Raw genomic sequence first — 27,736 nt, forward strand, 5'->3', positions numbered from 1 at the left:
CTGAACTATTGAATAAAATACTTGAAATAAATTACAAAACCTAATGTTATATATAAATTGCACTTCCCCCAAGGGAAAATATGAATAATAATAAATAAAAACACGCAATAAAAAACACAATAATTGTTATAAGTTAAAAAGGCAAAACAGGTAAGCCTAAAAACATTTGGTCCTCCAGAGCCGGATCAAAAAAGTGAAGTTTTTAAATTATTAAAAACAAGTGAGTGGACAGACAAAAGAACAGTGAAATAGAAAAAATACAGTGGGGTTCAAAAATAAGTGCAAAGTTAAAAAACTGTTAAAAAAATTGAAAAAAATACAAAAATTTACAAAAAATAGACAGTACACAGTGCAACAAAAAGTGAAGTTACACAGTGCTACAAGAAAATAATTTTTTTTAAAATTTTAGAATAATTAAATTTTTTCTTCAATTTTAAAGATACAAAATCTTAAAAATTAATAAAAAGTGACATTAAATTCTTTATACATTAAAAGACGATACACAGTGTTACAGAAGAGACGTTAAAAAGTGATATACAAGAGACAATATACAGTGACACAAAAACAACCACAACACGGAGAATTTTGGAGCCAGCAGTAGGACGGACACACGCAGCAGAACAACAACAACAACCAAGGTACAACAAATGAGACCCAAAACCCAACATTAAAGTGAGTACTCGTTGAAATTTCTTTTTTGACACCAAAGGGCATTTCGGGAGCAGGCAAATCTTCAATATTTGCATTGACCCGCATATTCCCATAATTTGCAACAAGACTTTGACCCATGTTCAAAGCTGCTAGTTGCCCTCAGACACTGTGAAGGAGAATTTTCCATTTGGAGCCATTTTTGTGGACAGACATTTGGCTATTGACACGGTAAAAAAACAGACAGACATATTTTTTTCTGAAATAGCAGGAATGTTCAAATATATATATATATATATATATATATATATATATATATATATATATATATATATATATATATATATATATATATATATGAATATATATATATATATATTATATATATATATTATATATATATATATATATATATATATATATATATATATATATATATATATATATATATATATATATATATATATATATATATATATTTATATATATATATATTTATATATACAAAAATATTGGAATTTTCTTAACGTGGAGTTCAGTTGAAATTGCAAAAAAATTTTACATACAATTTTTGGAAACAAAGCGTCAGTATATTATCGCCATATTTTTGGAAAAATTTGGCGTCACCTGAATACATAAACCAGTAAATAAACCCCGTTTCAAAAATAGCGTCTGGTGGACAGACGAAAAACAACCTAACAGTTTTCATAAAAATTTGGTGGTGGTAAAAAAATGGTGGTGGTCTGGTGGACAGACATACATTTGAAACTTAAACTACAAATTTATTTGAAATTTTGGAGAACAAATTTTATATCGGAGTCTGGTGGACAGACATAAAATCGATCCCATATATTTACAATTTTTTATTTTTATTCTAATTTTTACCTTTTTCCCAATTAGGACAATATCTATTGCTCTAAGGACCTTAAACATTTTTCTGTGACCCAAAATTAATTTCTTGCATTTTTCGCAGAAATACTTTGCTGGTATACTTTTTGTTTTGATTTTGTGACACGTAACACGACAACTTTTTGGGAAAAATGTCATCATTGACATTTTTTGCACTTTCTTGAATTCTTTGCTGAAAATATTTGGATTTTGACCCAAATTATGTTCTTTAGAAATATTTTGCTGGGACATAAAATTTTCCGCTGAAATATTTGGACCGTGACCCAAATCAATTTATTTGGAAATTTTTGCTCAAATTTTTGGATTTTTGACCCAAATTATTTGTTTGAGATATTTCTGCTGAAGCATTTGGATTTTTACATACATAATTTTCTCCAACAAATTTTAATCGAAAATTTGGCGAATTTAGAAAATTTGTTGAATCAGACAAATATTCACAGCAATAATCAAAGTAATAAAATCCCCCTGCGATTTTAAGTAAAAATTTTGAAACTTTTGTTCGACAACCCAACACACATTTTTTCCTTCGTTGAATTTTTTTTTGGATTTTCTGAAACTTTTTGGAACATTAAACTTCTCTTTGACTATCAAACTAGACTCTCGTGATTTTTGAAAGAAAAAAATCGTTTATTGCAGCAATACATCTCTGGTAGTTTCTGTTTTTGCAATTCTAGTTCACACACTTTTGTTTTAAAAATTTTTGGATTATTTGTCGATTTGCAAAAATAAAATCCTCCTGTAAGTGAACTTTAGGAGATTTATTTTCCTTTTTGCTCATTTTGGCTAAAAGTTGACTCCTTCTGGCAACCCAACAAACATTTTTAATGAAATAAGTCCGGCGTCTAATACAAAGAAAATTTTTGAAATGTTTCAAAAATTTTGAAATTCTTGAAAGGAAACGAAATATAATTTGACTCAAACCAATAAGATAAGATCGTTTTCGTCGACAAAAATTGGAGAGAGAAACTTATCCTCATTTTAAAAATAAAAATTTCGATAAAAGTTTAAATTCTAAACCAAGTTAGTCCTTTTCATTGGGCAACTTTTCTTTTTTGTAACAAAACAAAAATGTTAACAAAAAAGGTTAACGCTCAGTTTTTAAAATGGATAAAATTTAAGCGATAAATTCACAAATTGCGTCAACGATCTTTTGGATTATATTTCAATTTTTTCAATAACCAAACCTGATGACACGGTACATACATTGGATACAACAAGGATGGAGTTGGACTCTGCATGGGACCAGGTCAAAAGAGCATACATAGACTGCCGGGATTATGTTCCAGAAGAGGAAGGAAAGCCGATCGATTAAAATAAACTAAGGAAGCACTATATGGATACCATGGGATCGTACAAAAAAAGCGCTGAGTTCAATAAATAGGTAAATTCAAAATCTTTGAATGAAAAGACACAGGAAAAATGAAAAGAGAGTCAGAGATGTCACAACAAGGAAGGGAAGTGGATTTTACTAATGTATCGCGGCTACCTCCATGCGATACCGACACTTTTAAAGGTGGTTACATAGAATGGCCGACCTTCAGAGATCTATTTTCAGCAATTTATATAAACAACTCAAATTAAGCAATGTCGAAAAATTATTCCATTTAACGCAAAAGACAGTAGGAGAAGCTAGAGAAATTATATCACATATCCCACTAACTAATGATGGATTTACATTAGCATGGAAAAATCTCACAGATCGTTACGAGAATAAACGAATGCAAATTAATAAAGAAATCAAGACACTTTTTAATCTACCTGGGTTTCTACTGAATCAAGTCACACTATACAAAAACTACAACACACTGTTAATAGCAGCATTCAGACACTGGATGTTAAAGGATGGGATCCGATTTTAATATACATTTGTTCAACAAAATTACCTAGAGGCTTTTTAGAAGAAACTCCAAAATGGGAACAGATTGACGCTTTCTTAACAAACAAATTCAAAATCTTGGAATCAGTTGGTAATATAAAGCATCAGTTGGTAATATAATGCAGATTGGACAATAATTAGTTCTTTTTCAATTTCCGCCCCGAGTGACAAGTGTCTGTGCAAAAACAGAAGAAAAAAACTAACAACATTTATATTTTACAAAAACCAGTGAACATTGAAATACAACAAAAATCATCAACATTACAGAAAACAAAGAACATTGCAAAATTGTTGATATTAAAAGGTGAAAAATTGTACAAATAAATTGTGAAATTGTAGCATTAAACGAATTTAAAAATATTTTAATACAAAACCTAAAATCTACTTAAATAAAACTTAGAACCTAGTGGATTAAAATTACGGAAAATTGTCTGAACTATTGAATAAAATACTTGAAATAAATTACAAAACCTAATGTTATATATAAATTGCACTTCCCCCAAGGGAAAATATGAATAATAATAAATAAAAAAACACGCAATAAAAAAACACAATAATGGCAAAACAGGTAAGCCTAAAAACATTTGGTCCTCCAGAGCCGGATCAAAAAAGTGAAGTTTTTAAATTATTAAAAACAAGTGAGTGGACAGACAAAAGAACAGTGAAATAGAAAAAATACAGTGGGGTTCAAAAATAAGTGCAAAGTTAAAAAACTGTTTAAAAAAATTGAAAAAAAAAATACAAAAATTTACAAAAAAATAGACAGTACACAGTGCAACAAAAAGTGAAGTTACACAGTGCTACAAGAAAATAATTTTTTTTAAATTTTAGAATAATTAAATTTTTTCTTCAATTTTAAAGATACAAAATCTTAAAAATTAATAAAAAGTGACATTAAATTCTTTATACATTAAAAGACGATACACAGTGTTACAGAAGAGACGTTAAAAAGTGATATACAAGAGACAATATACAGTGACACAAAAAACAACCACAACACGGAGAATTTTGGAGCCAGCAGTAGGACGGACACACGCAGCAGAACAACAACAACAACAACCAAGGTACAACAAATGAGACCCAAAACCCAACATTAAAGTGAGTACTCGTTGAAATTTCTTTTTTGACACCAAAGGGCATTTCGGGAGCAGGCAAATCTTCAATATTTGCATTGACCCGCATATTCCCATAATTTGCAACAACACTTTGACCCATGTTCAAAGCTGCTAGTTGCCCTCAGACACTGTGAAGGAGAATTTTCCATTTGGAGCCATTTTTGTGGACAGACATTTGGCTATTGACACGGTAAAAAACAGACAGACATATTTTTTTCTGAAATAGCAGGAATGTTCAAATATTGCAATTTTCTTAACGTGGAGTTCAGTTGAAATTGCAAAAAAATTTTACATACAATTTTTGGAAACAAAGCGTCAGTATATTATCGCCATATTTTTGGAAAAATTTGGCGTCACCCGAATACATAAACGAGTAAATAAACCCCGTTTAAAAAATTGCGTCTGGTGGACAGACGAAAAACAACCTAACATTTTTGATAAAAATTTGGAAATCAAGCAAGCGTCTGGTGGACAGACATACATTTGAAACTTAAACTACAAATTTATTTGAAATTTTGGAGAACAAATTTTATATCGGAGTCTGGTGGACAGACATAAAATCGATCCCATATATTTACAATTTTTTATTTTTATTCTAATTTTTACCTTTTTTCCCATTTAGCACAATATCTATTGCTCTAAGGACCTTAAACATTTTTCTGTGACCCAAAATTAATTTCTTGCATTTTTCGCAGAAATACTTTGCTGGTATACTTTTTGTTTTTGATTTTGTGACACGTAACACGACAACTTTTTGGGAAAAATGTCATCATTGACATTTTTTGCACTTTCTTGAATTCTTTGCTGAAAATATTTGGATTTTGACCCAAATTATGTTCTTTTGAAATATTTTGCTGGGACATAAAATTTTCCGCTGAAATATTTGGACCGTGACCCAAATCAATTTATTTGGAAATTTTTGCTCAAATTTTTGGATTTTTGACCCAAATTATTTGTTTGAGATATTTCTGCTGAAGCATTTGGATTTTTACATACATAATTTTCTCCAACAAATTTTAATCGAAAATTTGGCGAATTTAGAAAATTTGTTGAATCAGACAAATATTCACAGCAATAATCAAAGTAATAAAATCCTCCTGCGATTTTAAGTAAAAAGTTTGAAACTTTTGTTCGACAACCCAACACACATTTTTTCCTTCGTTGAATTTTTTTTTGGATTTTCTGAAACTTTTTGGAACATTAAACTTCTCTTTGACTATCAAACTAGACTCTCGTGATTTTTGAAAGAAAAAAATCGTTTATTGCAGCAATACATCTCTGGTAGTTTATGTTTTTGCAATTCCAGTTCACACACTTTTGTTTTAAAAATTTTTGGATTATTTGTCGATTTGCAAAAATAAAATCCTCCTGTAAGTGAACTTTAGGAGATTTTATTTTCCTTTTTGCTCATTTTGGCTAAAAGTTGACTCCTTCTGGCAACCCAACAAACATTTTTAATGAAATAAGTCCGGCGTCTAATACAAAGAAAATTTTTGAAATGTTTCAAAATTTTTGAAATTCTTGAAAGGAAACGAAATATAATTTGACTCAAACCAATAAGATAAGATCGTTTTCGTCGACAAAAATTGGAGAGAGAAACTTATCCTCATTTTAAAAATAAAAATTTCGATAAAAGTTTAAATTCTAAACCAAGTTAGTCCTTTTCATTGGGCAACTTTTCTTTTTTGTAACAAAACAAAAATGTTAACAAAAAAGGTTAACGCTCAGTTTTTAAAATGGATAAAATTTAAGCGATAAATTCACAAATTGCGTCAACGATCTTTTGGATTATATTTCAATTTTTTCAATAACCAAACCTGATGATACGGTACATACATTGGATACAACAAGGATGGAGTTGGACTCTGCATGGGACCAGGTCAAAAGAGCATACATAGACTGCCGGGATTATGTTCCAAAAGAGGAAGGAAAGCCGATCGATTAAAATAAACTAAGGAAGCACTATATGGATACCATGGGATCGTACAAAAAAAGCGCTGATTTCAATAAATAGGTAAATTCAAAATCTTTTGGATGAAAAGACACAGGAAAAAATGAAAAGAGAGTCAGAGATGTCACAACAAGGAAGGGAAGTGGATTTTACTAATGTATCGCGGCTACCTCCATGCGATACCGACACTTTTAAAGGTGGTTACATAGAATGGCCGACCTTCAGAGATCTATTTTCAGCAATTTATATAAACAACTCAAAATTAAGCAATGTCGAAAAATTATTCCATTTAACGCAAAAGACAGTAGGAGAAGCTAGAGAAATTATATCACATATCCCACTAACTAATGATGGATTTACATTAGCATGGAAAAATCTCACAGATCGTTACGAGAATAAACGAATGCAAATTAATGAAGAAATCAAGACACTTTTTAATCTACCTGGGTTTCTACTGAATCAAGTCACACTATACAAAAACTACAACACACTGTTAATAGCAGCATTCAGACACTGGATGTTAAAGGATGGGATCCGATTTTAATATACATTTGTTCAACAAAATTACCTAGAGGCTTTTTAGAAGAAACTCCAAAATGGGAACAGATTGACGCTTTCTTAACAAACAAATTCAAAATCTTGGAATCAGTTGGTAATATAAAGCATCAGTTGGTAATATAATGCAGATTGGACAATAATTAGTTCTTTTTCAATTTCCGCCCCGAGTGACAAGTGTCTGTGCAAAAACAGAAGAAAAAAACTAACAACATTTATATTTTACAAAAACCAGTGAACATTGAAATACAACAAAACTCATCAACATTACAGAAAACAAAGAACATTGCAAAATTGTTGATATTAAAAGGTGAAAAATTGTACAAATAAATTGTGAAATTGTAGCATTAAAAGAATTTAAAAATATTTTAATACAAAACCTAAAATCTACTTAAATAAAACTTAGAACCTAGTGGATTAAAAATTACGGAAAATTGTCTGAACTATTGAATAAAATACTTGAAATAAATTACAAAACCTAATGTTATATATAAATTGCACTTCCCCCAAGGGAAAATATGAATAATAATAAATAAAAACACGCAATAAAAAACACAATAATTGTTATAAGTTAAAAAAGGCAAAACAGGTAAGCCTAAAAACATTTGGTCCTCCAGAGCCGGATCAAAAAAGTGAAGTTTTTAAATTATTAAAAACAAGTGAGTGGACAGACAAAAGAACAGTGAAATAGAAAAAATACAGTGGGGTTCAAAAATAAGTGCAAAGTTAAAAAACTGTTAAAAAAAATTGAAAAAAAAAAAAATACAAAAATTTACAAAAAACTAGACAGTACACAGTGCAACAAAAAGTGAAGTTACACAGTGCTACAAGAAAATAATTTTTTTAAAATTTTAGAATAATTAAATTTTTTCTTCAATTTTAAAGATACAAAATCTTAAAAATTAATAAAAAGTGATATTAAATTCTTTATACATTAAAAGACGATACACAGTGTTACAGAAGAGACGTTAAAAAGTGATATACAAGAGACAATATACAGTGACACAAAAAACAACCACAACACGGAGAATTTTGGAGCCAGCAGTAGGACGGACACACGCAGCAGAACAACAACAACAACCAAGGTACAACAAATGAGACCCAAAACCCAACATTAAAGTGAGTACTCGTTGAAATTTCTTTTTTGACACCAAAGGGCATTTCGGGAGCAGGCAAATCTTCAATATTTGCATTGACCCGCATATTCCCATAATTTGCAACAACACTTTGACCCATATTCAAAGCTGCTAGTTGCCCTCAGACACTGTGAAGGAGAATTTTCCATTTGGAGCCATTTTTGTGGACAGACATTGGCTATTGACACGGTAAAAAACAGACAGACATATTTTTTTCTGAAATAGCAGGAATGTTCAAATATATATATATATATATATATATATATATATATATATATATATATATATATATATATATATATATATATATATATATATATATATATATATATATATATATATATGTCAAATGCTTTGTTTGGGGACAGCAATTTTTTTAACTTTTGAACCCATTTTTAGTATAATTAGGGCCTTCCTCAGCTACATTTAATAATCATTATGTAATTTTCCCGAAAACTTTTGATTTGCATCATATTGTTTACATAACGACTACTTTGAGGTCATCATATATGTTGTAGCTCCTTTCAGACACTGTCCCCAAAATGCACACGGCGTATATTTTGTTGTGGGTTGCCACCACGTTGTCAAATATATTCAACACAACTTAACGCCGTTGCATGATAACCGGACGTCCTTTGGGAAAACTGCAAATATAACATGAGCAACATACACATATATTCCTAAAAAAACCTGACTTTAAAACATCTTTTTATCTTACAAAAGTTCGCTTCAGGAAAAATTTTTTTCAGAAGTTCAAAAATTTCACTTGAGAGCAACATCTTCTTATAAAATTGAAGTTTGAGCACAAAATATACATAAACAATTTAAAAAGTATCAGTCGGGTTTGCCGACAGATTAATACCCTCAGCCTAAGTCTACATTATTAAAATATGTTAAGACTTGTGTTCTGTGGTTTTTCTATATATCGAACCATTATAGAGGGATATCCAGAAGATCAATATTGTTCATTTCGCATGTGACCTAATATAAAGGAATTCCAACATTTAATATGTTAAATATGGAAAATGTTGAACTTTTGTGGGGAAGGAAGAAATAGCAGACAGATGTCTCTAAGAAAATTGTAGACTTCTTTCGCATGCGAGTTATATATATTCAGAATGTTCATACTTTATGAGGGAAGTACCAGAAGGAGTAAGCAGACGTTTTGCATTTAATGAGACTCAGAAGGAGTGGGCTCAGATATATTGAAACATAATATGTTTGAAGAGCATCGCTGACTCGTTGCGCATGTTTAAGAGGTTATATTTATTAAATATTTTGAACTTATGTGAGGAAGGTACTAGAAAGAGTTGTCCGCTATTTTCGATATTCCCATCAGGTATTTTGTGTAAATGTATAGGAAAAAATCGGATTATTATATATTATTCAAAATGTTTGCCTTTGTGGGGAAGGTACCAGAAGGAGTGGTCCGCTATATTCCATTTTTACACAAGATGTTACAATGGTAAAACTATTTGTATGTGCGAAGTTTGAAAATAATCGGATGATTAAATTTTGATCATTTTTTGTGGAGGGGAGGTGCTTACCAAAAGAAGTGGTTCGCTATAGTCCACTAGATTTTATAATGGCAAAAATATTGGTATGTGTGATATTTGATGAAAATGAAAATTAGTTATTCCAAATTTTGACCCTTTGTGGGGGAGGTACCAGAAGGAGTGTCTCGCTATACTCCATCTTTACACCAGATAAATATATGGTAAAAATATTGATACGTGTGAAATTTGATGAGAATCCGATGTATAGTTTGCATTCTATGAGCGTCTTAGTTATTCCAAACTTTGACCCTTGTGGGGGAGGTACTAGAAGGAGTAGTTCAATCTTGTCCATTCTCGCACCTAATCTTGGGGTAATGCAAATATTACGATCTGCAAAGTTTGAAGAAAATCAAATAATCCGTTATCTTTATATGCGGTGAACCATTTTCAATGAAATTTTTGAATTTTTGTGGGGGAGGTACCAGAAGGAGTGGACCGATATTGCCCATCTCCGAACTCGATCTAAGTTTGACAAAAATATTACGATGCACCAAGTTTGGACCAAATCGGATACTCCCTTCGAGAGTTATCGTGCCCACCAGCCAGACAGACGGACGGACATCGCTAGATCGACTCCAAATGTCCTGAAACGGATTTGGTCCAAAGAGACCTAGGGTCTAAAACCGTTATTTCGACTAGGCACGTTTTGACCGTATCAAATGATATATACCCTCTTTAGCCATATGGCTGAGGGTATAAAAATGTACGTTTGAGGAAAACATATTAACAAAAGTAAGCAAAGGCTATAGGAAGACGGGGCCTACCATGTCATACCATGCACCATTACTTCCGTACATTGACGATTAAAAAACTATAAACATAAATAAATGAATGCATTAGACTGTAAATCTATCATCGACATTTGGCATCCATTTATAAGCCAAAAGTTCCTTTTCCAACTATAACTCACAAATTGTATCCCCTGAAAACAAGAAAGAAAAGGGTCAGTCGGCTAAACGACTGGGATATACCCTCAGAATTAGTCAGAAAAATGACTAATATAACGACCATAGGCAAAAAAGTTAAAATACTCATAAAAAGCGGTACCGTTAAAGGATCAAATACTAAAATATGGACCTACGTCCATAATATTTTAATGACATTTTTGTTGACTCCTTAGCATATCAGAGTCCAAATACGGCTTAGTAAGTCGAAAAGCGTTGGTTAACACTTGAAAATACTTAAAATAGGGAGGTATCTTAAATTGGGAGCTTTACAAAAATCAAGGCCTATATGAACAATTTTTTCTATAGATGTTTATTGTCCTCTAAAAACCTAGGATGTATATTTACTTGTTACTAGGTCAGCAAAATGTAGCAAAAACTTCTAAATATATAAAATAGGGCGATACCTAAAATGGGGGCCAATTCAATTATGGACCTAAGTCCATACTTTTTAACGGAAGCGTGTTTAGTCCATTGGGAACCCTAATGGTCAAAATAGAACAGTTTTCGTTGACATATGAATCAAAAATCCTAAAAATCGGGCGGTATCGTTGTGTGCGGTCAAAATAGAACTGTTTTCATTGAAAAATGAAGCTAAAATCTCTAAAATACTGAAAATAGGGCAGTATTGTTGTGTGGAGGATATGTCAAAACGTGGACCGATATTGGGCATTTTCAAACTTAAACTAAGTTTGGACAAAAAACTACCGTGCACCAAATTCGGGCCAGATCGGGCAGACACACGGACGGACATGGCTAAATCGAATCCAAATTACCTGAATCGGATTTCGTCTTAGCATATGTGGTGTCTAAAACCATTATTTCGAGTAGGCACATTCTCATCGTATCAGGGTTTATACGATATACCTTCTGTAGGCAAAATGATGACCTAGACTTATCTCTAGTTTAGTGAAAGAGTTGCAATGGTAGAAATTGGTGTCCTGATCACAGGAAAGGCTACCCGGGTATTTGACACAAAAGTTCGGGTTAAAAAACCAGTTTTCCGGAACTGATTACTTCAATATGGGTATCGTTGGAAAGCTTATGAAAATAACTTTCGAACAAGAAGAAAAATGTGGCCAAAGGTCGACCACCTGAAAAAAGGGTGTTGGGTATAAAAATCAAGTTTGAAGACAACATATTCTTTAAAAATCGATATTTCAGGAAAACATATTCCTCAAATATCCACTCCACTTTAAATGTTAAATTACAGCCCATTCTGTGGTTAAATGTGCTCACAGACTGTAAGATACTTAAGTTTTTTTGGGCGCGTTATGAACTATTCAAAATATTGGACTAATAGATTGCAAAATGCAAATTGCAAAATGCAAATATGCACACACACACTGGAAAATACTTTGAAACAATTAAACTTACCCATGTCGAATTATTATTAGGATAATAATTTAGGATTAGGATAATCAAATGAATTTTGATCCGCGTGAAGAAAAGTAGTGTAGGTTATCAGTAGACAACGAAATTTTATTTTTATTATGAATTAGGCTCAAGTTTTGGGACGGAGCATTTTTTGATTCTAAGTAAATTGTTATAGAAACTGATTGTACAGTAAGAAATTCCAAACTTTTATATATTTTTTGCTGGGAAAAATACTTAAAAAATCAACACTTAAAGGTAACAAAATAAAAGTTCTCAAATATACAGTAGACTCTCACAATTTCTAATGATGGATTTTGCTCAATTTATCAGTTCCTGAATAATGAAATATGTGAAAATCAACTGTATATATTGTAATTGTCAGTTGTTCATATAAACACTATGTTTATTGCAAACATAAATTTAAACAAATTAATTTAATTTAAAAGAAACGTGTAAAATTCATATGATGATTTATATAAAGTGTTTTCTTTTGATATTATTAAATATTTTATATATTTATAATACAGTTAGAATTATAGTGCAATTTTATTACACTCTTAATTTTAAATAAACATTTGAAGTTTTTATATTCGTGTATATAAATAAAGCGGTTTGTATTAAATTATATGACTTATTTTTTTTTTATAAAAGTATACATTTATAATTATATTATAATGTGTATAATAATTTACTACAAGACCTAATGGAAAATATTTTGTATCTACAATATGAAATTCATACAAGATTTAGTGCACATTGTGCATATATTAATTTAACAACATAGCATTGTAAAATAACTACCCGAAAAGGGTTTTGGAAAATTATTGTTGAATAGATTGCTGTAATGAAAGAACATTTTCATCATTAATATCTTTATTAAAATCATTAATATCATCATTAATATCAACCTTAATTTTTTGCCTTTTTTCCTTCTGTTGTCTATAAACGTTTTTACTTGTGCTGGGGTTCTGCAGCATACCACTTAATTTTCAGACACGACCCTCATGCACTCCTTGAGAGATGGCAACTTTTCCATTGAAGAAATATCCCCAAATTCAGCAGTCAAAGCTTCTTGCTCATCGATTGTCCACCGGCATTTTTTTGTTTTTCCGCAAGAAGTATCTGTAAAAATTACACAATAATCATTTCATAAGCCTAAAACAGATGTAACAAACATCCTATTTAATAATCTCAAATGAAAATGAATGCGAACAAAAGATTAAAGTCGTTTAAGAATATAACAGTTTTATCTTTCTTCATTAGCATTCATTTTTTTCGGCATAGCACAGTGAAAAATTGCACACGAAAAACCTGACCAAAACCAAATGCAATATAAATAAGGCAAACAAATATGTACTCCAAATTTATTTTTGATTAGAAAATCCAATATAAAAATATTTAAAACAAGTAATGTACTTTGTTCATATATATTGGAAACAACAAACCGATTTAAAATATTATAGAAAAAATAGTTTGTATTGGCTCTGTTCCAGAACCTGCAAGAATCTACTAGTTTTGCAATTTTTTCCGATATCGTAAAGAGGAAATCGGTTATCGTAGTAAAAACTTTAACATTCCTGCATTTCTGGAACAGACCAATTATTATTGCATTTGTGATTAATCTGTAAAATGTCAAATCGGCCATGATATCAAATCTTTACTGGATTTTAAATAAGGCAATTTGGGGAGTTTGAAAGTGCCGGTAGCATAATCTAAAAAAATATTTGTACTGTTTAAATAATTTTGTGAGTGGACCAAAAAGGCCACATTAATACTCAGTAGGAGGGTTAAGTGAAATGAAATATAAAATCAGGAATACAAAAAAAAATTAAAGCTAGATCATAATGCATTTGATTTTGGTCATGGTTTTCGGTAAATTAACCACTGTGTATTTTGAAACATAAGTCTACGCAAGCTTAGTTATAGTTTCTACTCAATATACTTACTATCAAGTTTCTTATTGTAGGTACTACTAGTCTTCCTATTATACTTACTACTAATTTTCTTTTTTACCAAAATTGCGCCATATGTAATATTGTCTGATTCATCAGATGATGACTCAGATTCGGAAGATATGTTTCCACGAAGATTATCAAAACTATTATTTTCGGAGTTTTCCTCATTCCTACAACCAGCAGCTGACAGCAAAATCTTGGACACTGTAGTGATTTCCGCCATTGGCACCGATACTCTATAAATACTTTTGTGTATATCCTTATGGTGCCCAAGAAAATTTGCTAGCTTATCCACTGTGGCTTCTTCAACGTTTAGCAAAGCTGTATACGTTGCTATATGCTTCCTTAATTTAGTTCCTCTTAATGTGTGAGGAATAGTAGCCCCACACTCTAAAGCAAACTTGCGTAATAACGGGCAAGCTCTTATATATTTTTTTGATATTCCTGATGATCCGGGAGCCGAGAAAATATAGTGATTTGATTTCGGGATTCCGGCACTATTGCGATGCTTTAATATAAGGTCAACTGCCTTTCTACTTAAAGGATCCAGCAATATGCTGACAGTACGTCCTAATTTGCCTCTTAGGGTAATTCTTACATACTGTTTAGCGAATTCAAAAGATTGGTTAGCAATATTATCAAGAAATCCAGCTTCTATATTGTCAGTAATAGTTTCCTTCTTATTGTAGTTTTCAATAGTTATTCTCTCGATCTCACCGGCTCGTCGTCGATTGAACACTTGTAGACATATTAGAGTAGTTTCCAAAAGATTTTTCCAATCATCAAAGATAAATTGTTTAGTTAATGTAGCTATAGAATATACCATTTTGGTTCTTAGAAAATCATAAAGTTGTTTGATATCTTTTTTGTTTGGCAAATCTTCCTTCTTAGATCTTTTTTGTTTTCTCTATCTTCAATAGCTGTTTTATTTATTTGAGTGGGAGTCTCTTCAACCCACAATGAAACAAAATTGTCCAAAAGGTCTTTCATATCAATATTTTGATTTTTTATGAACTCATTCTTTTGTATGTTCGCACATTTTTTTATCAAACCACATAAGTTGGTGGCAACTGCTGGAGTAGAAAACCCCCGACCAAACTCCCACTTTGCAGTTTTGCGTAATGCTTCAATTGTCATATCAAACAAATGTGGCTTAAAAATTTCCTTCAACTCCTTTATTTCAGGATGTAATTTTATGCACTCAATTTTGAATCGACCCAAGAGTCTCATGTTCGCTCGAATTTGATCATGGTGGTGAATATCAGGTAACTTTTCGGATAACCTGTTGCCGTATCTAATTATTAGTTCGTCATACCGAATGGCCTGTGTAATTTCATCGTTTCGTAGAACGGGAAAAATCGCTGTTTTCATTTCTGTGTTTGCCAATTCGTGTACGTATTGAGTGATTTTCCTACCTTCAATGAAATTGTTCCGTTTATTTTTTTTATTAGAGCATTTACTAATATGAGTTCTTGCCGAAGTGATGCTATAATACCCTTTACAGTGGACGCAGCATACGTAGTGGTCTGCTTTATGGTATGCTTCTGATTGTTGTCGTCTTGTAACGATAAGTGAACCTGTATTTTTATCATTATGTATATTATGTATAAAATCTCCTTCTTTTCGGAGCTTATCAAATATTTCTCTGCGTTTTCGGTTTCCTTTTGATAAGGCCATTGCCATTTTAACCATATTCTCCTTTTTGTGCCTCAAACAAAAGTGTCGAGCAATCTTACATTGTAAGGTTTTACAAAACACACAGAAATGTTGCTTTGATTTTTGCTTCGAAAATGGTACTGTCAAAACATCGACTTTTACTGGTTTAGGTATAACCTCTATGAAGGAGCTCACATTTGTGCTATTTTTGTTGTTGCTAGAATCGGGGGGTAGAAATTCTGACGTAGAGTTTCCTGGCAAAGTTTCGATTGTAGAATTTATTGTGCTTATATCCGTAAAACCTACACAGTCACTGGTTTCTTGTGGTTCAATTGCCGTTGAGTTTTTGAAGTGGAATTGATCTGTAGTCCGCATTTCAGGGGACTTTCTATTAGATATTGCTCCCCATGACGATTCTTCTAATCTGTCCAATGACAATAGCGGCGACCTAATTCCGCTAGTTGATCCTGTTTCCTGTAGTATTTGTGGGTTTTTTACGGATGTGTAACCAGAAACGTTGTGTATTACCATACCATTTGAGTCAGGTGGTAAACAATCGGACGAAAAGTCTTCTGATTGAGTTTCAATTGTAGAATTTATTTTGCTTGCATCCGTGGTATACAAAGTATTATTGGTTACTTTGGGTTCAATTGAGGTCGAGTTTTTTATACAGCTAAGGTTAATATTCTGCATTTATATATATTCTTCAGGATAATTTCTATTAGATATAGTGCACAAAGACGATTCTTTTAATATGTCAGCTGATGACAATGGCTGAGACTTTTTTATTCCTTGTTCTTTTCGTGGGGTTTCTTCAGATAACCCCAAAGAATTAATTGCTACAGTTTCCCAAACTTCGTTTTCTGGTTCATCAGTTGTTGACCTCTCCCATTCAGTGCATATTTCCACAGTAAAATCTTGAATATATGCTTTAGATGGACAATTTAAGTCCATTGATTTTTCTAATAGCTCTGTTGATGAATAAATTTCTGATGGATCTGAATTTTTTTTTGATTTTTCTTCCGATTTACTATTTTTGATGTCCGGCGGTAAAATTGCATTTTCTTTTATTTGCTTTTGTTTAAGAAGTTGTAATTTGTCATCTACAAAAATATACTATGTTAAAACTTTCCCCAAATATATATTTCTATATTTAAAATCAAATTTGATTCCAAAAAAACAATGCTAGGACTAATTAATAACTGCATCATCACCATGATTTTTCAATAAACAGTAATTATATCTATTATAAAAATTATATAGCTATTTTTGTTAACATACCGCTAGTCGAAATTAATTTAGCTGCATATTTTCCGCCTTTACATTTCACCACACACGTACCTCCTTGGATTTGTGTTATAGATTTGGAATTTACGACACAAAATTCTGAATCGTCATATGTGATCAAGGAGAATTTAAATAATCTATAATAAAAAAATATTTAGTGTCAATTATTTTTGATAGATATTTTTAGTTTTATTTTTAAAACGTTTCTTGCTTCTCCCATAAACTTATGGTTTTTTGGGCTAAGTATGCTTACCTTGATAAATCAAATTGTCCTCTTGATATAGTTTCAAAAGATGAAAAATCTGTCGTATTATTCTCTTCCGAATCCGATGCGTTATTTTCACCATGTATAGTGACTGAAGACATAGGCTCTTTATCTGATCTGTTTGATCCTAGTGGAGGTAGATTTTTTATATACTCTTTCATGTATAACATTGTCGACGGTGAAATATTTTGATAAGCACGACCACGGCTTGCAGGAATTCTTGATGCTATTTGTGTTTCTTGATTCTCCGCGTTTATTGTCCCCATTAAATTCTCACCTTGTTTCTTCTCTTCAAGATTTTCTTTATTATCTATGTAAATTAATGTATTAATATTTTAGTCCTGGTAACGTTCTAATATAAAATCTAACTCTAATGTATTCTACGGAACTCTACAAAACTCCGACGGATATAATCTTGAGTTTTACTTAATTCGGTTAGTAAGTAAAGCATTTTCCTTTGACGCTTTTTAGACTTTTACAGTCATATTGTTTCTTGTATTTAATTATGAAAAAATGGCGCCTGTGATGCTTTAAGTTTATTTTTATTTATTTTTTGGACAAAGTAGCACGATCTAAATGATCGTTTTTCTATTTTGTGACCAAATTTGTTCCAGAAATTTTACAAATATTTTTGGAAATAAAATTCGAGCAATATTTATAAAATTCCGACGCGGGTTTGAAAATTATATTATTTCTTATTCACCTGCTGTGATTTTTTTCTTAAAAATCATTTTTGCATATTTTAGCAATAATTTTTCATACCCTTTGCATGCTGACAAGGACATGCGATGAAAAAAAGTTATTATCATGATTTCACAATATACAGGCATGTCATGGAAACTAATGTGTCGCATAGACACATAATTTATACTCTTATTTAAAAAAACGGTTTAATTATTTGAATATGTTTTGTATATTAAATTGTATTAACTTACCGTCAGCTTTAATGAAAATTGCGGAGTACGAACAGCCTTTATACTTTACAATACAATTGTCGGAATTGTGATGCTTCACGTCTTTTGTTTTGACAACATAGAAGTCACCGTCATTGTCAAACTTTACTAGAGAAAACATGTTGAACTAAAAAAAAACTTTCAACGAAATTTTAAAAAAATAAGTTTTAAGTTTTGTTTTATAGAGAGGGTTATTTTACATCTATTGAAGAATACGTAAAATTAAAGTAAAAAAAAAAATTGGGACTAATAATTATTATAGATTCATTTTCAAATACGCGTCTTCAATCTTTTCTTCCTTTACAAAAAATAATTTAACGATAAAATATGCTAAGCAGAGCTTAAACATACTCTGTGTTTCTTGCACGAATTCGATCGGAAAGCGAAACTGGAGCAATCGCTCTCACTTTTTGATCGCTTCCTCGAGCGAGTAATAATCGCTCGCAAGCAAATCGGAACTCTGAATTAAGCAAAAGTAAAAAAATTCCGATTTGAATTCATTTTCACCCAATATGGCTAAGTCCATATACTTTTGGGTCCACTGTTGTCCCATTTGGAGGTGTGAGATTTCTGAATTCGCCATCAAAAATGGGATTAGACCACCCAATCTATTATTCCCTAAATATATTCCAACGTCAGAAAAAAAAATGCGATTTGTAGTCACCCAATATGGCTAAGTCCATATACTTTCGGATTTTCAACACTACTCCTTCATTTACTATTAAATTATACCTTATATAGTACTTTTCCAACAGTAATGGTACCCTTTTTTTAAAACATCTCCATATATCCACCCAACATTCTCTACTCAACAATTATATCCTATTTAGAAGTATTCCAACACTTATTGCTCTCGTTTTCCAAAACTTCTTTATATAACTATAGAGAGCTTTCCATTATTGATTCTCATACCAAATTCGACGATTCTAGATCCATTCATTCATAACATACGAATAGTAACATTTAAAGTACATATTAGAAGTTTTCGTACCCTTTTGGTACAAATTTCCAAAAACGATTTGTCACATCTATCCTACACACCATCGGTGACGCTGAATCCAAATTGCAGAGCTGTAGCTCTTCTCGGTTGCTTTTCGTACCCTTCCAAACGTCAAAAAATCCAGCCTTAGCACTCACCTACAGCCCAACATCAACCCGGACGGAGCCGACTATATGACACCCTACACCACTGCTGTTATGTGCACAAAATTGCATTGGGTTTTTATAGCCTTCACTCGACCTTATGTGTCCAATTTCATGCCTTTTGGGCTAATTTGCACATTTGGTGCACAATGCATCAAAACTCGGATGAAGTTATTTATGGGAGCTATATCTGAATCAGATAAGATTTTCACCAAATTTCATAGAGTTAATTCTTGGTGTATACGACTACATGTGCTAAAGTTCATCCCCTTTGGGCTGATATTGCACAGGCTGTGCACAATAAACCAAAAATCGGATCAAGATATATGTGGGAGCTATATCTAAATCACATCCGATTTTCACCAAATCCCACAGAGTTAATTCTTGGTGTACATCGGCTACATTTGCCAAATTTCATCCCATTTGGGGTATTATTGCACAGGTTGTGCACAATAAACCAAAAATCGGATGAAGATATATATGGGAGCTATATCTAAATCAGATCCAAACCAAACAAACATTGTTTGCAAAATTTCATCTCAATCGGATAATAAATACGACCTGCATTTTGTTCACAAGAATACATGGACGGACATGCATAAATCGATTAAAAAAATGATTCTATGAATATCTTCAAAAGTAACCATGGGTCTATCTCGCTTATTTCTCTCTGTTACAAACAAATTCACAAATACATAAGACCCTTACCACTATGTGGTGTAGGGTATAAACACATTCTATTAAAATTTCGGTTTTAACACTTAGGCAGAAAAGGAAACTTGTAGAACTAAATTTTAATAACAGCAGCATTTGGGGTAGTTTGGACCAGGAAAGGCTGAATTTATTTACACAAAACAAGTAAATAAGCAGCTAATTCCGGCCGGGCCGAACTTTTAATACCCTCCATCATTTAGAAAGAATTTGAAAGAATTTTAAAAAGCCGTCGAAAAATAAACCTAAAATGAAAAAATACTGAATATCGGGAGATACCGTTATATGGGGGCTAAGCGAAGATGTGGACCTGCATAGATAGGTTGTAGTACCCATTGCGAATATTAAATGCGAAATTTGAAACAATTCTGGCGAAAATGTCGCTAAAATCATCAAAATACCGAATATCGGGAGGTACCGTTATATGGGGGCTATCCGAAAATGTGGACCTACATAGGCAATTTTCTGTCATAGGTTGTAGTACCCATTGCGAAAATTAAAGACGAAATTTGAAACAATTCCGGTGAAAAATGTTGCTAAAATCATCAAAATACCGAATATCGGGAGGTACCGTTATATGGGGGCTATACGAAGACGTCGACCTATATGGCCCCTTTTCAATACCAAAAGTCCTGCACACATTATATACATCTGAGCAAAATTTCATCAACCTATGTCATTTCGTTCGGTAGCTAGAGTGATTTTCACAGACGGACGGAAATCGAGAAATCGACATAGAATTTTACGCTGATCAAGAATATATATACTTTGAGGGGTCTAAAATGTATATTTCGAGGTGTTACAAACGGAATGAAAAATTTAATATACCCTCCATACTATGTATGATGGAGGGTATAATAATGCATATATTAGTGCATGGACTCCCGCAAACACAAAGACATAAAAGAGACTTCTGAGCAGGGCACCCGGTTTGTGATATTCTGGTCAGGAATTTAAATAAAGATTTTTTGGGTGTTAGACAGGTGGGTTTCCACTATTCAAGTGTAGCTCCAAATAATTTACATTTATTTTTGTCCTATATGGGGTCGCAACTTTTCAGCCGATGTACTCTATTTTCAACCAAAATTATTGGTCACCGAAAGTATATGGGAAATAACCCTATGCATTTTTAAGAACAACACAACAGTTTTTTGCTTTTAAGAACAATAATCCAAATTTTTTTATCACTGTTTTATAACATAATTTGGATGTTATTGATAAATTGATCAAAACACACATTAATACGCAAAAAGCAAAAAAGTTTGTACTCAAATCATGAATTTCAATAAACTCTTGAAGACAAGCAGCATATGGGCACTCGTCATTTCCATGATTTTCTTCTTTTGATCCGATGATTTCAGGTACTCCAAGCGAAGTGTTTCTTAAATTCCGCACAATTGTAGGCAGTTTTTTAAACATGAAAAAATCTGCAAAAGTAAAATGTTTAATAATTGCAAACGATGATCTACGAACATGTACTTACACTTTCCATTGAATTTTGATGAACTGAGCTTCCTGGCATTTGATTTAATTTTACTCCTCAGGTAAGCAAGATTTTCATTGTGAGTAACACTGCAAATGGTCAATATTTTCCAAACATTATCCATTTACGTTGATTTTGTTCTAATGTTAAAATAAAATTATTGTATAGGGAACACGAAATTGATTTTGTTCTTTGTTTTGCTATTTAATTCGATTTTGAGTAACAGGGATATGTAAATATATTTTCGACATAATGTAGCACGACCAATGATATCAACGATCACCGTTTGTATGTTTGATGCAGGGCCGCGGTTACATAATGTTGTGTCGAAAGTCGATACAATCTCAAAATCGAATCGATAAATAGCAAAAGAAGAGAACAAAATCAATCTATTGCTCCCTATACAATAATTTTATTTGAAAGGGCGCGAAGTAATAAACAAAACATTGGAACAAAATATACGTAAATGGATAACGTTTGAAAAATATTGACCATTTACAGTGTTTTTCACAATGAAAATCTTGCTTACCTGAGGAGTAAAATAAAATCCAATGCCAGGAGGCCCAGTTCATCGAAATTCAAATGGAAAGTTTAAGTGCATGTTCGTAGATCATCGTTTGCAAATATTAAGCATTTTTCTTTTGCAGGTTTTTTATATTTGTTAAAAACTACCTACACCTTGTGCGGAATTTAAGGGACACTTCATTAATGTGTGTTTTGATCAATTTTTCAATAACATCCAAATTATGTTTTAAAAACAGTAATAATATTTTATGAATATTTATTAGTAAAATAAAACCAAAAATTTTTGTGTTGTTTTTAAAAATGTATATGGTTATTTCATCTATTCTTACGGTGACCAACATTTTTGGTTGAAAATAGAGTACATTTAGACATCAACTCAAAAGTTGTGACCCCATGTAGGACAAAAATAAATGTAAATTATTTGGAATAGTGGAAAGCCTACCTGTCTGGCACGGATTTAAATTCCTGACCAGAATATCACAAACCTCTCTCTATGAGGTTTTGAATGTCGCGCCGTACGAACTCCGCGATAAGAGTCGGCATATATATGGATCGTGTGCACTGATCATAAGAGTGAATGCACTTATATGTGCATTATTTTGTTTGATTGAATTTAGCCTTGCCTGGTCCCAATTAACCCAAATGCTGCTGTTATTAAAACTTAGTTCAACAAGTTTCCTTTTCTGTCTAAGTGTTAAAATCGAAACTTTAATAGAAAGTGTTTTTATACCCTCCGCCATACTATGGAGGGTATATTAAGTTTGTCATTCCGTTTGTAACTCCTCGAAATTCTCATGTTAGACCCCACAAAGTATATATATTTTGGATCAGCGTAAAATTCTAAGTCGGTTTATCGATGTCCGTCTGTCTGTCTGTTGTAATAACGCTATCATTCGAACGAAATGAGATAGAAGGCTAAAATTTTGCACACATGTTTATTTTGTCAGTAGGCATGTTAAGTTCGTAAATGGGCCATGTCGGCCCACGTTTTCGTATAGCTCCCATATAACTGTACCTCCCAATATTCGGTATTTCGATGATTTAAGCTACATATTAACCGGAACTGTTCCAAATTTCGTATATGAAGTTCGGAATAGGTTCTACAGCATATGACACAAAATTGCACATTCAGGTCCACGGCTTCGTATAGCACCCATATAATGGTACATCCCGATATTCGGTATTTTGATGATTTTAGCGACATTATTAACCGGAACTGTTCCAAATTTCGTATTTGAAGTTCGAAATGGGTATTACAGCCTATGATAGAAAATTGCCTATGCTGGTCCCCGTTTCCGTATAGCCCCCATACATCGGTACCTCCCGAATTTCGGTATTTTGAAGGTTTCTGCCACAATCAACATTGATAAACATAGTGGTTAAGGGTATAAATAGTTCGGCACGGCCGAAATTACAATTACTGTCTTAACGATTTTCTTCGTTTAAAAACTCACCTGCGCTTCTATGACTTTAAACAAATCAACATAGTGGACAACGAGAACCACCAATAAAAAAGAGGACACTTAAAGTACGTTAATAAAATATGGAACGCAAACCAAAAAAAAAGTACTGTTCACTATAATAGAGTAAACTTATGATGCAAGTAGGCTTTAATAATCCAAAATGTTTAATAAAAAAGATGCATAACTATTTTTCAATAATAAAAACGCTAACACTGCAATAAATGAAAAATTTTACCTATTTTCAACGTGTAATGTGATGTGTGCCGCTTTATATCTACTTAAACTATTTATACCCTACACCACATAGTGTTAGTTTGTAACTTCGGAGAAGATACATAGGACTGTCCTTAAATGTCAGACTGTCTTTAAGTACCAGAATTGCAGGCTACATTTTGAGTTTTTTTCTAAAATTTTCAAGCTGTCCCCCCTCTTCAACATTAACCGCCTGGGCCGCCCTTGTGTATAGAACTAAAATCATTTCAATCCAATGAATTGTATTAATTTTCAAATCTTTTAATAATCAATTTATGAAAATAAAAAGTCCGAACACCAAAAATTGAAACAAAATCTAATTATTTTGAATTGAAGGAGCGCCAGGCATTATTTAATCACACACGCACACAAAGGGTTCATCGACAGCAGCAGTTTGGCAGTAAATGTATGGGCCGCTTACAAAGCATACAAATATTGAAAACAAAAAAAAAACATGACAAAAAAAGGGTTATTCATGGCAAATGATTCATAAACACTCACACACTTTTCATTACAATTTTTATCAATTGTCCATCCAGGCATGTGTTTTCCCTTTACACACCAGGTAAGGAAGGTTTGCACGCTGAAATAAATTTTTAGATCAACAATATTTCATAATAATTATCTATTACCTCACCTTGAATATTCATTTACAATATTTTATTAACATTGCGCTCTCTTCTTTCAAGTGTATTGTTCGGAAAACTAAAAATTGATTTTGATGAATTGATCATGTAACATCGGCTCTGTTGTCCAACAAAGAATAGCGCTTATCGCTGTAGATAATCGACTTGAATATCCCTAAACGCGAATAAAGTAACAAAAGCAATGATCGAAATAAAATTTTAGTTCCCTGAACAATACTTTCGAAAAAGGAGAACGCAAAATAAACAAAATATTGTACGTGAATAGTTAAAGTGAGTTAGCGGATAATTATTAGAAAATATTGTTAATCAGAAATGTATTTCAACGCGTAAACCTTCCTAAACTACTGGGTGAAGGGAAATATATGCATAGATGGATATAAAAAGTGTATGTTAATGTTTATAAATTGTTTGCATTGAATAACCCTTTTTCTTTTGCCAGATTTTTTGGTTTTTTTAAATTTGTCATGCGGCTCATACATTTTACTTCCAAACTGCTGCTGCCGCTGAACATTTCGTGTGCGTGTATGATTAAATAATGTCTAGCGCTTCTTCAATCCAAAAATAATTAGATTTTGTTGGAAATTTTGATGTTCGGAATTTTTTCCAAACATAAAATTTGAAAATAAATACAATTCATTGGATTGGAGGGAATTCAGTTTTATAAATTGTTTTGATCTTTATCCTGCTTGAAAACTCACACATTAGTCATGTTTATTTTGGAGAATTTTCAAATAAATAATCATAAAGGAGGTTATTCTGAGGATTTTGGCTTATCTCTATTTTAGTAAAAACTCTAGAATTTTTTTGCAGTGGTTGAAATTGTTGTCCTGATCACAAGAAAGTACTTTTTTCGTGGGAAACGGCCCGGCTTTCCGGAACCGATAACTACAATATGGGTATCGTTGGAAAGCTTATTTTGAACAAGTAGTAACATGGCGGTATTATTTCTATCGCTTTATGAGATATTTCCAAAATACCTGTTTTCAAAATTGGGTTTTTTGTAAAACACTACCCATTATGGGGTTTCGCAAAATTGGTACCAAATTAAATCGTACCTTTTGACTTTTCCAAAATGGTATAACATAAAAATATGGCCAAAGGTCGGCCAACTTAAAAATGTAATGAATATAGATATACTTTGGATCCCGTAGCCTGTGTTGGAAATACCCCAGAGGAGAAAATCTCAAGTCACGGCCGAAGGTCTGCCACCTAAAAAGATATTGAATAGGACTGTTTCCGTCGAAAAATGAAGCTGAAATCTTTAAAATACCAACAATCGGGTGGTATTGTTGTGTGGGGGATATATCAAAGATATCAAGATATAAGCCATTTTCGAACTAAAACTAAGTTTGGTCAAAAAACTACTGTGAACCGAATTTGGGCCAGATCTGGGGCTCCGTTTGAGAGTTGTCGAGCTCACCAGCCAGCCAGACAGACGGACGGACATTGCTAAAGCGACTCCAAATTGTCTGAAACGGGTTTACTCTTAACACGTGTGGGGTCTAACACTATTATTTCGAATTGGCACATTTTCATCGTATGAGGGGATAAAAACCAAAAGAGTTAAATGTCTTTTGGGAGCTCCAGCTTTGATCGGGCTGAAATTTTTTTGTTAGTCCTCAGCTTCCTGACCACAACGACATACATATTTTCGAGGGGAAGTCCATACTTCCCGAGAAATGGGCCTTGACTTTTCGGAAAATCACCATTATTACTGCTATAACAATATGCATATCATTTTAAAGCTCACGAAGAGTACTTTATAATGCGGACAATATAGAAGAGTTAATAACGGTGATATATATCAAAAAGTCAGGACACATATCTCGGGAAGTATGGACTTCCCCCAGAAATATCAATATCGTTGTGATCAGGAAGCCAAGGACTTATTATGGTAAAAATATCAGCCCGATCCGAGAGGAGCCCATTATGAACCCAAAGGTACTATTGCAGGAAATTTCCTAAAAGTCAAGACACATATCCCGGGAAGTATAGACTTCCCCCGGGAACCCTATATATTGTTGTGATCATGGTCCCGGAGACTACCCCACCTCCAATCTTACTCCATCTTTTATAATAAATAATTTGTTTCTTATGCTTAATTAACTGTGCAGTTACTTACATTTTAATACTTCTTCAGCAGACGCACCGATTTCCTTAAAACCTCCTGGTTTTTCTTCTTTTTATAAGAGAGGGAAGACACACTTGCTCTTCAAAACGTCTTTTTTTAATTCTGCAGCAACTTTATTTTAAAATTTTTCGTTTATTTTTATAATTGGAAATTGCGCTATAAACTGTAAAAACCACTCCGATTTATTTCACACAGTAACAACGAATGACGCGCTTTTGAAAAACTTGCATAATATGGCTTCACGCAACATTAAACTACAACACTGTTGCCTATGAAAAATATCAACAGAGATGTATTTTTCATGCCGAAACCTTCGGTCCGAAATCGACTCGATTTAAAGAAATCATGATATAAGCCCCAATGTTTTCCCCTTTAGCAGAAGGAACCAAGTAAAATGAATCTCATGTCAACTTTGAAAAGATAAAAATCTTAAAATATGTGAAAATCTAACAACATTAAAAAAATTTAAAGATGTATGCATATATCCTGTGTGGATTTATAAATATTTTGTAGCTTTGTTCCAGTACTGCAAGAAGTTACTATTTTTTTTTTATTTTTCTCGATAACATAAAGGAATTGTATCTTAGTAAAAAAATTTAGATTCTTGCAAACAAAAATTAAGAGAGAATGAACTATGTGACTTTGAATTACATATAGCGTCGTATGAATGGGTTTATTCGTGTACCCGCTTTACTTTTTTTGTTCTATGAGTTCGTAAAATCGAGTCGATTTTGCACCGCAAGTATAAACGCGCCTAATTTACTTTCTTTTGTTTCTGGATTTTTACGCAAATTTCAGCAAATTGACAACCTATATTCTTCTACCATGGGCATACCAAATACTTTAAATCATAAATGAAATGAAATCGTTTGGTATGCAAATATAATAGTCCATTTATATTGAAGTTCTTTATCAGGACTTAGCGCATTATCGGGTTTTATTTTCCTAAAAAAACCTCATGTGAAAAAATAAGCAAAATAAAGGAAATAAAGTAGCAATGATTCCTACAGAAATCAAGTTTGATTGAAATTGCTTTTGTTAAATATTAAATACAAATAATGCGTATTCAAATGTTGAGATATGCTCTGTCTTAAAACTAGAGGGTAGTAGACCCTATTGTAGACCTATTTTTGCCGATAACATAAAGAAAAAAATGTTATTTTCAGATTCTGGAACATATCAAAAATTTAAGGATTTG

At 32.2% G+C, this 27,736-nt stretch overlaps 1 protein-coding gene and 2 long non-coding RNA genes across 3 annotated transcripts; 1 reads left to right on the plus strand and 2 right to left on the minus strand.

Annotated features, from left to right (window-relative positions):
- Nucleotides 1-13,033: 13,033 nt before the first annotated feature.
- Nucleotides 13,034-18,318, minus strand: LOC131803522 (uncharacterized). The gene is made up of 4 exons (XM_059124868.1): nt 18,166-18,318; nt 17,219-17,540; nt 16,960-17,102; nt 13,034-13,189 (listed from the first exon to the last, which is right to left on the minus strand). Exons 1-4 carry the CDS (start codon nt 18,302-18,304, stop codon nt 13,050-13,052), a joined length of 744 nt encoding a protein of 247 aa, XP_058980851.1. The 5' UTR covers nt 18,305-18,318; the 3' UTR covers nt 13,034-13,049.
- Nucleotides 18,319-23,996: 5,678 nt separating this feature from the next.
- LOC131803526 (uncharacterized) lies at nt 23,997-24,552 on the minus strand. Its single transcript, XR_009342636.1, has 2 exons — nt 24,398-24,552; nt 23,997-24,343 (listed from the first exon to the last, which is right to left on the minus strand). It is a non-coding gene; the product is annotated as an uncharacterized LOC131803526 (long non-coding RNA).
- Nucleotides 24,553-24,633: 81 nt separating this feature from the next.
- Nucleotides 24,634-25,161, plus strand: LOC131803523 (uncharacterized). Its single transcript, XR_009342633.1, has 2 exons — nt 24,634-24,792; nt 24,847-25,161. It is a non-coding gene; the product is annotated as an uncharacterized LOC131803523 (long non-coding RNA).
- Nucleotides 25,162-27,736: the final 2,575 nt, after the last annotated feature.

This window comes from Musca domestica, unplaced genomic scaffold, assembly GCF_030504385.1.
Source record: "Musca domestica strain aabys unplaced genomic scaffold, Musca_domestica.polishedcontigs.V.1.1 30, whole genome shotgun sequence".
Lineage (NCBI taxonomy): Eukaryota > Metazoa > Arthropoda > Insecta > Diptera > Muscidae > Musca > Musca domestica.

Excerpts from the sequence above, each read along its gene's own strand:
- LOC131803522 (XM_059124868.1), bottom strand. The coding sequence starts at position 18,304 with ATGTTTTCTCTAGTAAAGTTTGACAATGACGGTGACTTCTATGTTGTC. Across the intron at positions 17,541-18,165 it reads AATTTTCATTAAAGCTGACG|ATAATAAAGAAAATCTTGAA; the intron begins GTAAGTTAATAC and ends TAATTTACATAG. Across the intron at positions 17,103-17,218 it reads GGACAATTTGATTTATCAAG|ATTATTTAAATTCTCCTTGA; the intron begins GTAAGCATACTT and ends TTTTTATTATAG.